Source organism: Cryptomeria japonica, chromosome 8 (assembly GCF_030272615.1).
Source record: "Cryptomeria japonica chromosome 8, Sugi_1.0, whole genome shotgun sequence".
Taxonomy (NCBI): Eukaryota; Viridiplantae; Streptophyta; class Pinopsida; order Cupressales; family Cupressaceae; genus Cryptomeria; species Cryptomeria japonica.
This window is the reverse complement of record NC_081412.1, coordinates 106,780,464-106,794,706: the sequence shown is the minus strand read 5'-3', so window position 1 is coordinate 106,794,706 and position 14,243 is coordinate 106,780,464. Positions and strand designations below refer to the sequence as shown.

The following is a 14,243-nucleotide window of genomic DNA, read 5'->3' as shown; positions in this document are numbered from 1 at the left end:
ATGGATGTTCAATATCACTATGTTCACAAGATAGTTGAGGATGGCAATGTTAAAAAGGGATTAAACTTTGAACAGTGTTGTAAATTCTTATACTAAATGAGCATGTGGATAAGTTTTGTTAGTGCAAAGATGCTATATAGGCCTTGCGTCTTCGAGCACCTTAATTTATTTTTAGTTTCATATAAATCAAATAAAAATATACATTTATCTATCTAATTAGCATTTAATAGAGACATATTGAGAAGCAACAAAACATGATATATGGTGGATTTATCTAGCTTATTGGCATTCATTAGAGTTGCATATATTAAAATTAAAGGCATAAAGTCCATAGAAATTTAATTGATCCCATATTATGGAGATTCTAGTGAATATAAAATTGGGTATAATAAACATGGAATGCATGCTAACTTGATCATAGTTGCTTGCCCATTTCATTTCAATCACATGCATGAAAAAATAATGTCCAATAATAAAAAATCTCATGTATTTGCCAATGTGCGTAACTTAAAGAATTCAAGTGTATTAATTTTAATGTAGATCTTTCAAATAGAGTTATGTATTCACTTGTCTTTATTTAAAGAGTAATTGGGAATGGATAGGAAAAACAATGCAAGCCAGTGTTGACACATGGCCCTTATAACCAATTGAAATGCACATCTCATGTAAATTCAAATATGAATCTTAAAATCAAAATATATCTATTCAAAAGTAAATGATGAATTAAACACTTCGTTTCAATTTGTTGGGTGGAATAACCATCTTGTTCAACAAGTTTCGAAATCAACCAATTAAACGGAATAATAGGATATGTCAACCAATGACAAATTCAACTAGGGATGATATGGCCTTACTATTTTTGTAACAAGTGAAAACATCATTATCTCGAGAAGTTTGACAAACAAATTCATTTACAAGTGAAATAGTCATGTTCAAAGAAGCCAACATAGCCAAACAAATTAATGGGAAGTTTAATTGTTGGTTCTCCTTGTGTCTTCTGTAACCCATTTCCACCTTAAATATTGAAAAGGTTATCGCCCTTAGTCATAGATCTACTTCCCACTCCTTTAGTAAACATATAATTCCACCATGTAACAAGTGAGAAAGTCATAATATGTGAGCACAAAATGTACAAGGAATTTTTAGGGCCTTCATTGAAAGGAATCCCACTAGCACAAATTCATTGACAATGGATGTCTACTTTAATTTTTGTCCTAATTAAATTTATCTTAAGTTAAATCTCGGTGTTGTCATTACCTGCTTATGTTATTTTCTTTCAGTATCATACGATGCTCTATCACGAGTGGATTGAAATCCGTATTTTGGTTAAGCATTCATATGTATGTAGTGGCATAGTTTGAATGTGTATATAAACCCATGTTCATAAATTGTGCAATAAAATATCCACTTTAACATAAATCAATGCCTTAAGAAAGCAAAGGCAATAATATTGCCGAATCCACTGAAGTAAAATATTGTGCAAGTTGGAGACTTCAAAATAAGTAATGATATATGATCCTTGTAACATCCCGATATCTCTTCCGAAAGAACTGTTAATTGTAAAGGAAATGGATAAACATACTCCATTGCATATTTATGAAAAATTTATCCACCCAAATGTACAATATGGGGGTTTTCTTGACGATTATATTACATTTGAAATAGGGTTCCTGTGCTTCAAGGAATATATCTAGGTCAGAAAAAAAATAAGACCTTGGATGAGAATTCATGCTGATATGTGAATAAAACATGATAGACCATAAAAGGTAGAGGTTAAACAAAAATTCAGTATCTAATTTACCCCACACAAACATGTCAGGTATGTACATTTATGTTATACACTATAAATAGGTACCCATCCAGAAATAGAATTTGGCTGGAACAAGTTCAACAAAAATTATGTCTGGTCGAATACAACATTGAGTTTGATCAAAAGGTGTTCAATTTATCACCAAGCTGTGCTCGTTTAGAAAATTGTAAATTATACCCTATTAAGTTTATCTGAGTTTTAATATTGAAAGGAGTTCAAAAACTATTCACAGATATAGCACTCAAACAGAAGTCTTTAAGAAAATGTTGAAAATAGCAACCCCTGAAAGGGACCGAATGATTACTAGTAGATATCTTGATGTTGATTGTTTCTTTGGAACGGTTATCATAGATCTATTGCTTTGTAATGCATTATTTCAATCTTTCATACAATCTTGCAATCCCTTAGGTACATATTTCTAAATGATCTTGGGGCTAATTTTGACTGTTTATTCACCTAATATGACTTATTTAATTATTTTTAAGTTTTCTTTGAATAAAAATAAGCTGCTAAAGAGTTAGTTTTGGGCACAACTTAAAGTGGGATCTTAAATAGATCTGGTTAACAAAGACTTCAAAGCAAAATTCTTGTCGACCAATACCTAGTGAATGTTTTAAGCAACGATAAATCCATATCTAAAGAGAAGTTTGTGATCTGAGTTTGTTGTTTATGCATTACGAATGTATTTGTTACTTTTTACCTTCAGAAGATGCATGTCAAGTCACAAGTGTCTGCAACTCGTGACAATATGCATCACAACCACCAAATGTTGATGCAGCAAGGAACAGGTTCTGGGAATTAATGTACACAATGTTAGGGTTACATGTTTAAAATATGGTGAGATTCTAGGCGATTGTGTACACAACTAATAGGTGACGGATGCACAACATATTGGGAGGAAAAAGAAAATGATAAAAATTACAGAACCAAGCTTCTAAAAAACTTGAAGGTCTGAGTAACATAAATTTGGTCTGTTATTTCTGGATTAGATTGTGATTACAGTGACCAGAATTATGGACTCTGGGAATCTGAAATCATTAACATAAATTTGCAGCAAAGATAGTCACATCAGAGGACAACTATGATGAACAACCTCATTTAGATCTTCTGTGATTAATGCTTATGAGACGTCTACTTTAGTTTAGACTGCATCACTTTAAATAATGATGAACCAAATAGTGTTGTGCTGACTGACCACAACATTAAAATATGTTGCAGAATTTAACTCTGCAAAATAACAAATTATTTGCTTAAAAAGAATTCAGTCTAATCGGGAAACACACATTCTATTATTTCAATTAAAATTGGCAAAATCCTTTCAAAGAACCCTATGAATTGTCATAGAAAATAAATTGCAATTCTGTTCGATCTTTTACAGTGTTCACGATATAAATGTCAAAATTACCCCCCAAAACACCGATATTTGTCACATGTAAAACATCTAATATTAGTAATCACGCTGTTAACAGTCTTGAAAAGATCATTTGCATATTAAAAACAGTTACAGAATTGGTTTTACAACCAGTTTATGATTTCTCCGTCTTACCTGGCAATAAATCAAGCTCACAATTCATGTCACCAGTTCTATTTCCATCTTGAATCAACATAGACTGACAAGGTATAGTGAACACTATTTTATTAGTCTTCCGTTCCACAATAGTAGTTAGGAGATGCGAACTCAGCCCAGGGTCTACAAGAAACTCTTAAGTGAGATAAATAACAGAAGTGCACTCTAAATATCACAATGGCTACCTTCGATACAATCCAGAGCTTTGAAGTGTTTTGCTGTAATCAGCAATGACTGGAGACCTTTTGACCATATCCCATATTCGAGCTGCATTTCGAAGCCAATCACGTTCACTGATTGGCCTTGCAAAGGAACGACGAGGCATTGAGAGCACCTGAGCATAGAATTTTAAAAGGGTCTTGTCTATTAATAATAATACAAAGTGAAGGAAAAGTGTCTAACAATTCAAAGCCAAATCCATTTTACTTTCACAAAGTTCTTTGATGTGTGCATCCTACATAAAATGCATAATACCTGAAACAGTTATTATGAAAGAACCAAAATGGTATATAATTAGTGAAATGTGTGATCACCTGATCACGGAGCTGCCTCAGCATGGACTCAAAGCTTTCGTTGTGAACTTTTACCGAGTCATCAGAGACCTTTAAGGGAAGAACAAAGAAACTGACTCCATCAGAACCTGATCTATTGGCAGACATCTCATGATATCTAACATGTGAACTATTAAACATAGCATGCCCCTCTGGGCCATTCTCATCCTTAGGTGGTCGAGAGAAGGCTTCACTCAGAACATCTGACTGACTATCATATTGGAGCCGTGATGGAAAATACTGGACAGCTCCATTCCTCCTGAAAGATGACGAATTAAAATAAAGAGACAAAGCTTTCTCCAAACACGCAACATTGTACCAAGAGCATTCCTGTTCACGCAACCTATAAACAAATGTCATAAAAACGAGATACATGCTCCCTTTCCTACCTCTTGCAAAAGCATATTGAAATAAATAAGTTCCTCAAACTATGCTCATGTGTTATCACAGAATGAATAGCACAAATCTAATACAAACTTTGTGTGGATGAACACTGGATCAGCTAGAAACTCAGTTGAATCATCCTGCAAACTGTCTCGTTCCTCTTTGTCAGAAGCTGCACTTGAACCTTGTGAATACGATCCTGCTCCTGTTGAAGAGGAACTCAACAGAGATGGATCAGGTATCCCTTGCTTTAGCATATCAACCTGCAAATGGTATTACAGTCCCAAATTCATTGAATATTCAAAGGAAACTGAAGTTCAAATAATATATTAGTAGACATTTTGCATCACTTTTACCACAAACAAACCTCTTTTGCTATAAAAAAAGCTGTTGGCCTGCATTTTTTATGTTAGCCTATTATATATCATTTGAAATTTTGAAATGTGCACATTCACCCTCCTTTTAAGGTTAGTTTATCCTCTCTTTCTCAAAGATAAAAACATTAAAACACATAGGAAATAAAGCTTTTTCAAGCAACAAGGATTCCTACAGTACAATTACAACTACTTCAGCATGCATTTCTCCCTCCTCCCTGATTGAATTAGCAGTTTAATGCACCACTTATAGATCTGGCATAATCTGATGAAAATAGTAAAACAAAAACATTTTTTACATAGCTCTCAGAATTCCAAGAGATGTCTGGAGTTATTGATTTGTACAATCTATCAATAAATTTTGTACATACTTATAGTACCTGTAGCTCAAAAGATAACTTTTTTCACAACTGTGAAGCCCATTGGACAGGAATGGTTTCAAATTGCAGTTTACTTCTATGTTTCCCCAGTATCCCCCAAACCTTTGGTTTTTATTCTGCTGAATTTTCTTTTTTGCTCCAAAATATATTGTTCTAAAATTCAGGTATTTATTAGATGGAGGGATAAAATGCAAATTACCTGTTTGTGTTGGGAATCTATTCTATGATTTGAGTAGCTAAACTTAATCACAACATCAGACAAGTCAGGTAAGACTGCAGAGTTCACATCACTCAAACTGCAATGTTGATAATGGGTTTTTATCGCAGATAAAATTTCGATATTTAAAGTTCACGTCGCTTTAAACACACACACACATGTTGGCAAAATCCCATGATGCCCATGCATCACACAATCATGCAAATCACCATTTCCATTGTGTATAAGGCAACACAAACAAGTGCATCAATTCTTTTCCTGTAAAACTTGCCTAATACCATTTACCTTTTGGGAAGCAGATCCTCATAGGATTACACAAGTGACAACTGCTATGATTAAAATATATTATAGATTGAACATTGATCTAAATGTTGTCCATGCCTTTGCCCTTTTGCTGATTGTGTAGTCACCCTAATTACATTTGTTCGTTTATTCAAGTGGAGAAATCCAGCTGAATGGAAGCAGTATAAACTTTGAATTGCCAAATCAGAGATATGTTAGATCTCTCTTATGTCAAAAAATCCAAAAAATAAAAAATTGAAAAAAATCAAAAAAATATAGAAAATCAAAAAATCAAAAAAAGGATTTCTCGATGGATGTGCGACCATTCTATATTTCTTATTGTCGTGACAGTCTCCTAGAGGACATCACTCAAATTCAGGAAAATTTGAATGCACAACTACACCCCAGGAATTTGTCTAAATTTGCCGTACCAGGGAGGTGCCGGATTCATGAAACGACGCAGCATGATGAGATGAATTGCTTGATATTCTTATCAAGGATAGAATTGGTTCTACAAGGGAAAATTTTCTTTTGGGATTTTCCAAAACCAGAATTGTGGATAAAGCTTGACGATGAGGGAAATGGAAATGATCCTTTTACAAGGTTCGTACTTAGAATTCAAAATCAGATAGAGGTAGGAAATGAAAGACTTGAAGGCGTTTTGCTTCCTTGTTGGTGTCGTATTCACAATGAACCACATCCAGAATTCACTTGTTCAATATGCGAAAAGGCCATCAACCAAGCTAGATGTCAATTGGGATTATTAGAATTGCCAAGGAAATGCATTTGGAATGAGCATCTTAGTCCTGCATCAAAAGAACAAAGCATTACAACATCATCAAGTTGTGAAGGAAGAAAATTGGGAAAAGATATTGAATCAAGCATTCAAGTGGATGAAGATTGTTCCTACATCACACTAGAACGAGAGGCCATTGGAATAAAGACCAAAGAAGCAATGAGGTACATCCAAGCAACATGCAACTGTCATCGTATGGAAGCAGATGAATATATAGAATTGCAAGTTACTAAAGATCATCAAGAACCAGAAATAGAGGACTTAGTTCAGAATAGAGATGGTGCACTTCAAGAAGGAATAATCCTTAATGAAGAAGTTCAATCATGCATGAACAAGATGGAAGAAATGATAAGTAACTTGCAACAAGATGGAATATTTGACGATCAATGGGCTGCCAAGATGGAAACGAAATATGAAATGCAATTTGGGTCGGCGCTTGATCCAATGATAACAGTCATGGAGGAATTGCTAGATGAAATTGAGAAAAATGGAATGCTACCTGATGAACAAGTAACTATGACAGAGACAGAAAATGAAGAACAATTCAGGTTGGGGCTTGATACATTGTCAAGGATTCAAAAGGAGCCAACACATGAGATGTTCCAAATTTCCAAATTCCCCTTTGAATCCAATTCCCACCACACTCCACCCAGTTTGGGACGTGACGTAGATCTACATGTTTCGGATGCAAGTGGTATGGTCCACCATCAACTCCGACCTCCTGATGAAGCAATGGACGATGAGCAAGAATTCTTGTCTGCAAATGAAGACCACCAGGTTGTATCTTTCCCTATTGTTGACTATAAAGAATATCATTTTGATTATGGAGATTTAGGAAAGACAACTTGTTTATGGATCAATCATGGTCCAGACGAGTTGCCCCAGTTACTAATCTTTCCTGAAGTTTTGCTTGAGTTTCAGGTTTGTACTTCGGAAGAATATTTTTCTGAATTTAAAGATAAGTTTGCAAAACTTCGGACTGTGACTGCTGCTTTGTTGTTGCTACACATCCTGAGAAATCATGCTAGGAGTTGTATATACTTAGGTCTTTTGAGTGTTCGTTTTTTTTATTTTTTATTTTTTATTTTTGTTTAGAGTAGGTTCGTTTGCTTTGTTAGTTTAGTTTGCTTTAGTTTGCTTGTTTGTTTTGTTTTGCTTTCAATAAAGGGGATTCCATTTGTGAAGGGCGTTGTTTCTTAAGATCTCTAACGTCTGTACTAAACTATGTTCAGTCCATTTCTTGGATAATTATTTATGAAGTACTTTGAATCCAAGGTTGTTCTTTTTCAACTTCGTCATTTGGTTGGAACTTGTGCTCGACTTGGAACAGGATCATTTATTGTGTCTTGACACCAATATCTTGTGATTATTATATTTTTTTTACACTTAATGAATTCTCCGAGTCAGTATGGTCTCCCAAGTGAAGTCATGGCAAACAAAGAAAAAAAAAAAGAGAAAATCATCAAAAGTCTTACTTCAAAGCCACTATAATACTCAAGCCCATGTGAGCTTCATTACTTGCGAGCCTAAGCGTGGGAATATGTGAAAAGAAAAAGAATATCAAAAAGAATGAAAAAGAAAGGAATGAAAAATCAAAACACTTGGCTTTAAGTGTGCGGGAATCTCTACAGGTGTACCCTTAATAAGAAAGAAATTAAATCGCCGAAAGTATAGCAATCCCCATGAGATTATAGAGATAACCTTGTCGGGGCTATGGACGCTCGCTGGTAGCAACGCTCTATCCAAGGATGCTTTTGGAGTTAAGACAAAGCAAATAAGTTACACAATTGCACAGCTTGCCATGATGAAACCAAAGAGTCATATTATTCTTACAAGACAGAAATAAACACATTTTGCACACACTTGTAATCTAAGATGAAGTGTCATGATCCAATTTGAGATTTCGCTTCCCTTTTGAGTATGTTTTCTAGTCATTTGATGGACTGGAAAGAATTTTCCAAAGTTTCTAGGTATAGATTGGTCTTATCTTTGAAATGTTCAAGAACATTTATTCGGGTTGGCACTAGATGTTGTGACCTATTTCACACATCGCCCCATTGCAAATGGGGACCCCCTTTTCTTTTTGCTTTTTAGGGTTTTGTTTTGGTGTCGCATCTGCTAATCACCAATCTTTTTACAATGGGAGTTTAGAGTTAGAGTTTTTGAGAATTCATCCCAAGCCAGATCGAGAAATTATGCTCAGAATTGAATTTGAATGCTGCCAAAGTGTTCAGAAAGTCTGAAGAACGAAAATCACATTTGCTTTGAGTCATTTCTGACAACTTGCTATTTTTAGAAATTTTTGCTTTTTCTGCTTTTTCTGCTCTTTTGAAACTAGCATCTGGGTTTTGTTCTTTGAGCTATTTTATTATTGCCCATTTTGTCAGAATTTGAAAATCTCACCTCTAGATATAAAAAACAGGGCTTCGAAAATTTTGCTTTTTTCTGAGATTAGGGTTTTGTTCTTTAGGTTATTCTGATCCTACCCATGTCTTCAGATTCGAAAAATTTTGCTTCTAAGTGTAAAAAGCAAGGGTTTGAAAAAAAAAAAATTCTGAGATCAGGGTTTTGATCCCCATGCCGAATTATTCCTACCCATGTTCTCAGATTTCAAAAATGAGGTCTCCAAGTGCAAAAAGCAAAATGGAAATCCAGATTAGGGTTTTTGTCCAGATGAACCAGCAAGGTATGAACATGGCATGAACACTTTTGACCAAGTCAAAAGAAGGCAAGTGGAATGGAACATCAAAAATTTCATCCAGGTTGAAGAAATAAAAATGGCAGACAAATTCAAAAAGGTTCAAGGGTAGAATGGCAGACGATCAGTTAAAATGTGGAAGAAACTTGAGCGGGATCAATTTAAAAATTGTCCAAGAAAAATTGTTTGACAAATATTAAACTCCTACTGAGGGTTAACTAACTCATGGCAAGGGTTACTTAACTCCTGCCTAAGGTTAAGCTTATTCATGCACCAAAAATGTCTAACAATTTTTAAAGTGCACTTCATGTCCAAGCTAGAAATTCTTTCCAAGTCCACTTTAAAAACATGTCATAAAGAAGATGTGCAAAATTCACCAAAGCTTGAGAAAGAATGTAGGGCCCACTTGAAGATGGCATAGAATAAAAAAATATATAAATTTCCTACTTGGCAATAAAAGATGATATGGCATTCCAAGAGAATTAAAAATGGCAAGTAAGATGACTTGGCAATTAAAGTCACATAAGAATGTAATAAATAAATAAATAAAAATAGCACAACAAGTAAATAAAAAAAAATTGACGCGATTTGCAGCAAAAAAATCCACAAACTAGAAGCAAACCACTTCGAAAAACTTTTGAATTTTTTTCTAAAAAATTCCTTTCGAAAATTTTTAAAATAACAAAGAAATTTCAAAACAAAATTAATTATCTGCGCTTATACCATGAAAAATAATTGAATGAATGATTCAATAATCGGATAATTACATTGAACAATATACACACATATAGAGAGAGGTTACAAGACGATGTTCTATAAATAGAACTAGTTGTTAAAGTAAAATCAAATAAGTTAAAAAGCTTAAAAAGCTAAATATAGCTTAAAAGGCTAAATAATTAAAAGCTAACTTAACAAGCTAAATAAGTTGACTAAAAAGCTAAATAGCCAAATAAGTCGACAACTAAGATGACTGCTAAAAATAGAAGATGACCATTACAAAAGATATTAATATTATTTTAACAAATCCTGCCATGTTATATTTTGCTTGAGCCCCCTCCCTTTTGTGTGTCCAACCCTATTTGACCCACTACTTATAAGTTTATAACCAATCTAAAAAATCTTTGTGGATCTTCATTTCTGATTTTTGCCTTGGTGTGGTTCTCTCTTGTCCCCTCATGTTGCAAATTGTCAAAATCCATAAAAGTCTATGTATGTGGGCTTTGTACTTCATTTCCTAAGTTTTTTCAATGTTTGTTACAGTCTACATATGAGGGCTTTGTGCTTCATTTCCATAAATCTATCGCATTGCATATACAAAAGTACATGGAACAATATGCATCCACAAGATTACACAAGAAACAAATTTTATATGGGAAACCCTTCCGAGAGAACCCGCCAGCAAAAAAATATTTCATAGGTATATTATTTTGAATCAACACCAATTCAATAAAACAAGGTCTTTGGATACCTTTTACAAAGTCTCATCAATCGATAGCGTAACCTTCTGCAATCACCCTAATTATCACAAACCGACAATGTAAAAATGTCCTAAATGTCTAGTACGAGTGACCAAGTTTATAACCTTGGTGCATTCACACAAACTGATACAAATGAACATAATCACGGGAATACAAACTATCAAACTATCCAACCAACTTATGGAATACCAAGAGTCTTGTAACTATATTCCAACCTCACAGCAGCAGCATAACCACCACTACCAGCTCATGACTTGCGATCAAAGTTCTAGGACTTGCCAAAACTCGCCAAGATTCGGCGAGTCCCGAGCCAGGTTACCGTGGGCGAGTCCTAGGGGCAGGACTCAGCCTCGTCTGAGTCCTGGGACTCGCAGAACCAGAGAGTCCTGATGCCCAGACTTGGCCAAACTCAATTTTTTTTCCTTCTAAATCTCAAAAATGACAAAAATGGACATCTAACACCTTGTGTAGTTTATCATTGCTATCCCTCAAACCCATAACCACCACTAGTTAGTGGGACCTACCTTAGATGCCTTCGTAGGAGGGATGCAGCTTCCTTTGAACCATAGACTTCTAGTTTTTCTTTTGATATTTGTTTGGAACATTTGATGTCATGGGTTTCATATTCCATGAGTATTGTATAAATTTGACAATATTTATATAGCTAAGCCACATTCGCCAAATTTTTGGCTTCAAGTGCGAAATTTGGCGAACCAACAAAAATTTAATAGAATTTGTAAATGTTCACCTAAAATTCGTACAACAGAAATATGAGTTGCTTTTATTTTAATAAGGCACTTTTTTAGGGTTCCGGCTATTTTGTTTTATAAATAATGCAGGCTGTAATATCCCCTTCTGTTGATAGACTGAGTATGCAAGGAATATTGTTAAACAATAAGCTGTCAACCTAATGTTCAAACTCCCAGTCTGTATAATCTGCGTGTTATGCAGTCTGGACGGCTAGTATTATGTGTGTTATGCAGTCTGGACAGCTAGTATTACTTGCGTGTTATGCAGTTTTCACTCAGCATATGACTGATGAAAAACTTCAGATTTCTTTAAGAATGTTAACCTATAAGGTTCCTTGCTTATAGGTGTAAATGGTGAAGTTAAACTTCAAGGAAGATTGTCAAACATCTTTCATACATACTGAAATCCATCATGTACTAATTGTAATTGATGTAGAGAATGTATAAGCAACAAATCATGAAGAATATACCACAAATGTACTTCAAATTGGAAATGGACATTTTAACAAACATTTGCCATACATGCTTCAAAATAAGCAAAATATTCAATACTGCTGTCTAATAAGTTCTGATTACAAATTCAGACTTAACAAATGGCACCATAGCATTCATTACTCAACCCAAATAGACATATGAGGTATTCTAATGGCTGCCCCCAATTTTCTGAAGACTAAGTACTCAGAAAAAATGATATTTCATAGGCAAACAACGATTAAGAACCTGATTTGCTGTTGGCGAACTGAAGAGATACCTCCAACAATGATGGCAGAATTTATTTAGGATTTTGGAGGACTCTAAGATGAAAATCGCCCTCCTTGGAGTTTGACGCCTTGTCCTTGTAGTTGCAGCTGTAAAAATGAAATGATCCCAGCAGTCTTCAGCTCCTAATTTATTACTGGAACGATAGTCTCGATCACACAATGTCAATGCACCAATGCCCACATAATTTTGAACCTCCAGCGATGAGTAATGAATAAAAATCAGATGATCAATGGGTCTCATCGACCCTCATGGCAGACCTGAAAAAGAAACTTAAAAGTGCCTTCAATCTCAACAATATGTTTCAAGGAAATCGCCTAAGGTGACTGTTGAAGAAGCAAGCAATACCAAATGAAGGGTGAGCTACCTTTAGCCAAATCATGGCCTTCTCCTAGCCGCCTCTGTTCTGAATTCTTCAAACAATAATTATAAATGATTAACAGCTTCCACACTCCCTCTCAAGCATCATAACCATCGTTGACTCATCATAAAAGAAGCACTCCCATTTAGGGGCAAAGTCGATGCAACAAAGGGGTATTGTGAGCAAAACCGTGTCACCGATACAATCTGATATAAACCTGAGAAATTACTGAGATAAGGACTCAGTGAATGATAGTATAAATCAGCTCCAAATAGCAGAATTGTTGAAGATACTTGATGCCAAACAATATCTCCAATATGAATCCAAGTAAATTTGGCCCTTGGCCACCAATGTAGCACAAATGAGATGAAGTATCACCTCCTCAATGCAACCCCTCAAGAGATCTTTCACTCCCTCAGTTATGCTATCAATGGAAGTTTTCGTTCCCAAAGACAATATTCTGCAGAAACCCTCGTCTCCACAAACTCCACAAAGCAAATATCAATTCCTGGCAGATTAGAAGCTGAGCTAAACCCCCTTTTAAACTTTTTTAATCCATCATCCAGAAGCTTCTAGAAATAATATTAATTTAATAATATTTCATTTAAGTGACTTTATGATATAATATTAAATTAAGTCACTTTATTAAAATAATTAAATATAAAGTAATCTTTTAATTTTTAATTTATTTGATAACTTAATAAATAATTAACTTAATACTATTGATTAAAATAATTAATTAAGCTATCCATAAAAATATCAATAATTAGAGCGACTTAACTAATTAAATTAATTAATTACTCTTACTCCAAAAATGGGGGGGGACATTACAATCTACCCCTCTTGAAATTGCTTGTCAATCTCAGTTACAAGAAAAACTCTACTCCACCTGGATCCCAAGGGAAAATATGTGTAATGTCCCTGCTATCACCAAAGAGCTCCTGTAACACCAGCACTAACACCACCAACTGAATCTGCTGAACCAAGTCAATCACCTCATAGCAAGCACCGATACATGTTGAAGTTAAGAGCATCTGCAACCATGAAGAGAACCTTCTCACAGTAAAAACTGTATAATTTCATGGACTCTGATTTTTCGTTACGGAATTCAACATAACAATTGAGAAAACCTATATAAGCTTTTATTAGTGACCTTCAACTTTCTAGTTCCTAAACATATGCAATTCTTCACCTCAAACCTTCTACACAACTCTTTACATTCTCAACTAAAAATGACAACATTTACAAATGTCAAACCCATCATCAAATATGATTAATTACCTGAACAGTATTACTGTGTGGATAAGATTGTACCATCAATCTTCAGAGATATAAGAAGGATAAGTTTCATTTGTTTTCTTCTTTTTGCCTACTCCCACCCCTCTATACTTGTACATAAATTTTGATTTGAAAATTATTGAAGAAACACACATAGTCAGGTGATTGAGGGATCAATCATGCTGTGCAGGTTTCTTCCAGTAGACTAAGAAAAGAGAGCCATGAAAAACTGAATGAAGAGCTGAAGATGACAATTTATGCCACAACAGACTCATCCCACGATTTTGACTACTCATCCTACAGTTTAGAATCTAGACTACTGGCAAATTCATCACAATGGGAACAGTATGCAGTTGTCAGTTGCAGCCAATATCAGAATCATCCCATATGGGAAAAAATAACAGAACTGAAGCCTCGGCTAAGGAATTGAAGCAGTTCTGTCCCTTCACATGAACAATGTTCCAATTCCACCTTGCGCACTCGTACTAATCATCTAGCATAAATATGCCCATTTAGGTATGTACTAGTTAATCCTTCTTTTCGGAAGAAATCAGGGAAG

The 14,243-nt window shown here is 34.7% G+C and overlaps 1 protein-coding gene across 2 annotated transcripts in view; it reads right to left on the bottom strand.

Moving 5' to 3' along the window:
* Window positions 1–3,272: 3,272 nt before the first annotated feature.
* LOC131062450 (uncharacterized) overlaps window positions 3,273–14,243 on the bottom strand; it is a 29,473-nt gene continuing 18,502 nt past the window's right edge. Inside the window, exons 6-8 of one of the 2 annotated variants that reach the window (XM_059210806.1) lie at window positions 4,406–4,575; window positions 3,911–4,271; window positions 3,273–3,711 (exon numbers count right to left, since the gene is read on the bottom strand). In XM_059210806.1, the coding sequence (XP_059066789.1) occupies window positions 3,559–3,711; window positions 3,911–4,271; window positions 4,406–4,575 (684 nt within the window). In that variant the 3' untranslated portion in view covers window positions 3,273–3,558. The remainder of the gene's footprint in view (window positions 3,712–3,910; window positions 4,272–4,405; window positions 4,576–14,243) is intronic. The other variant, XM_059210807.1, reaches the window with a different exon arrangement.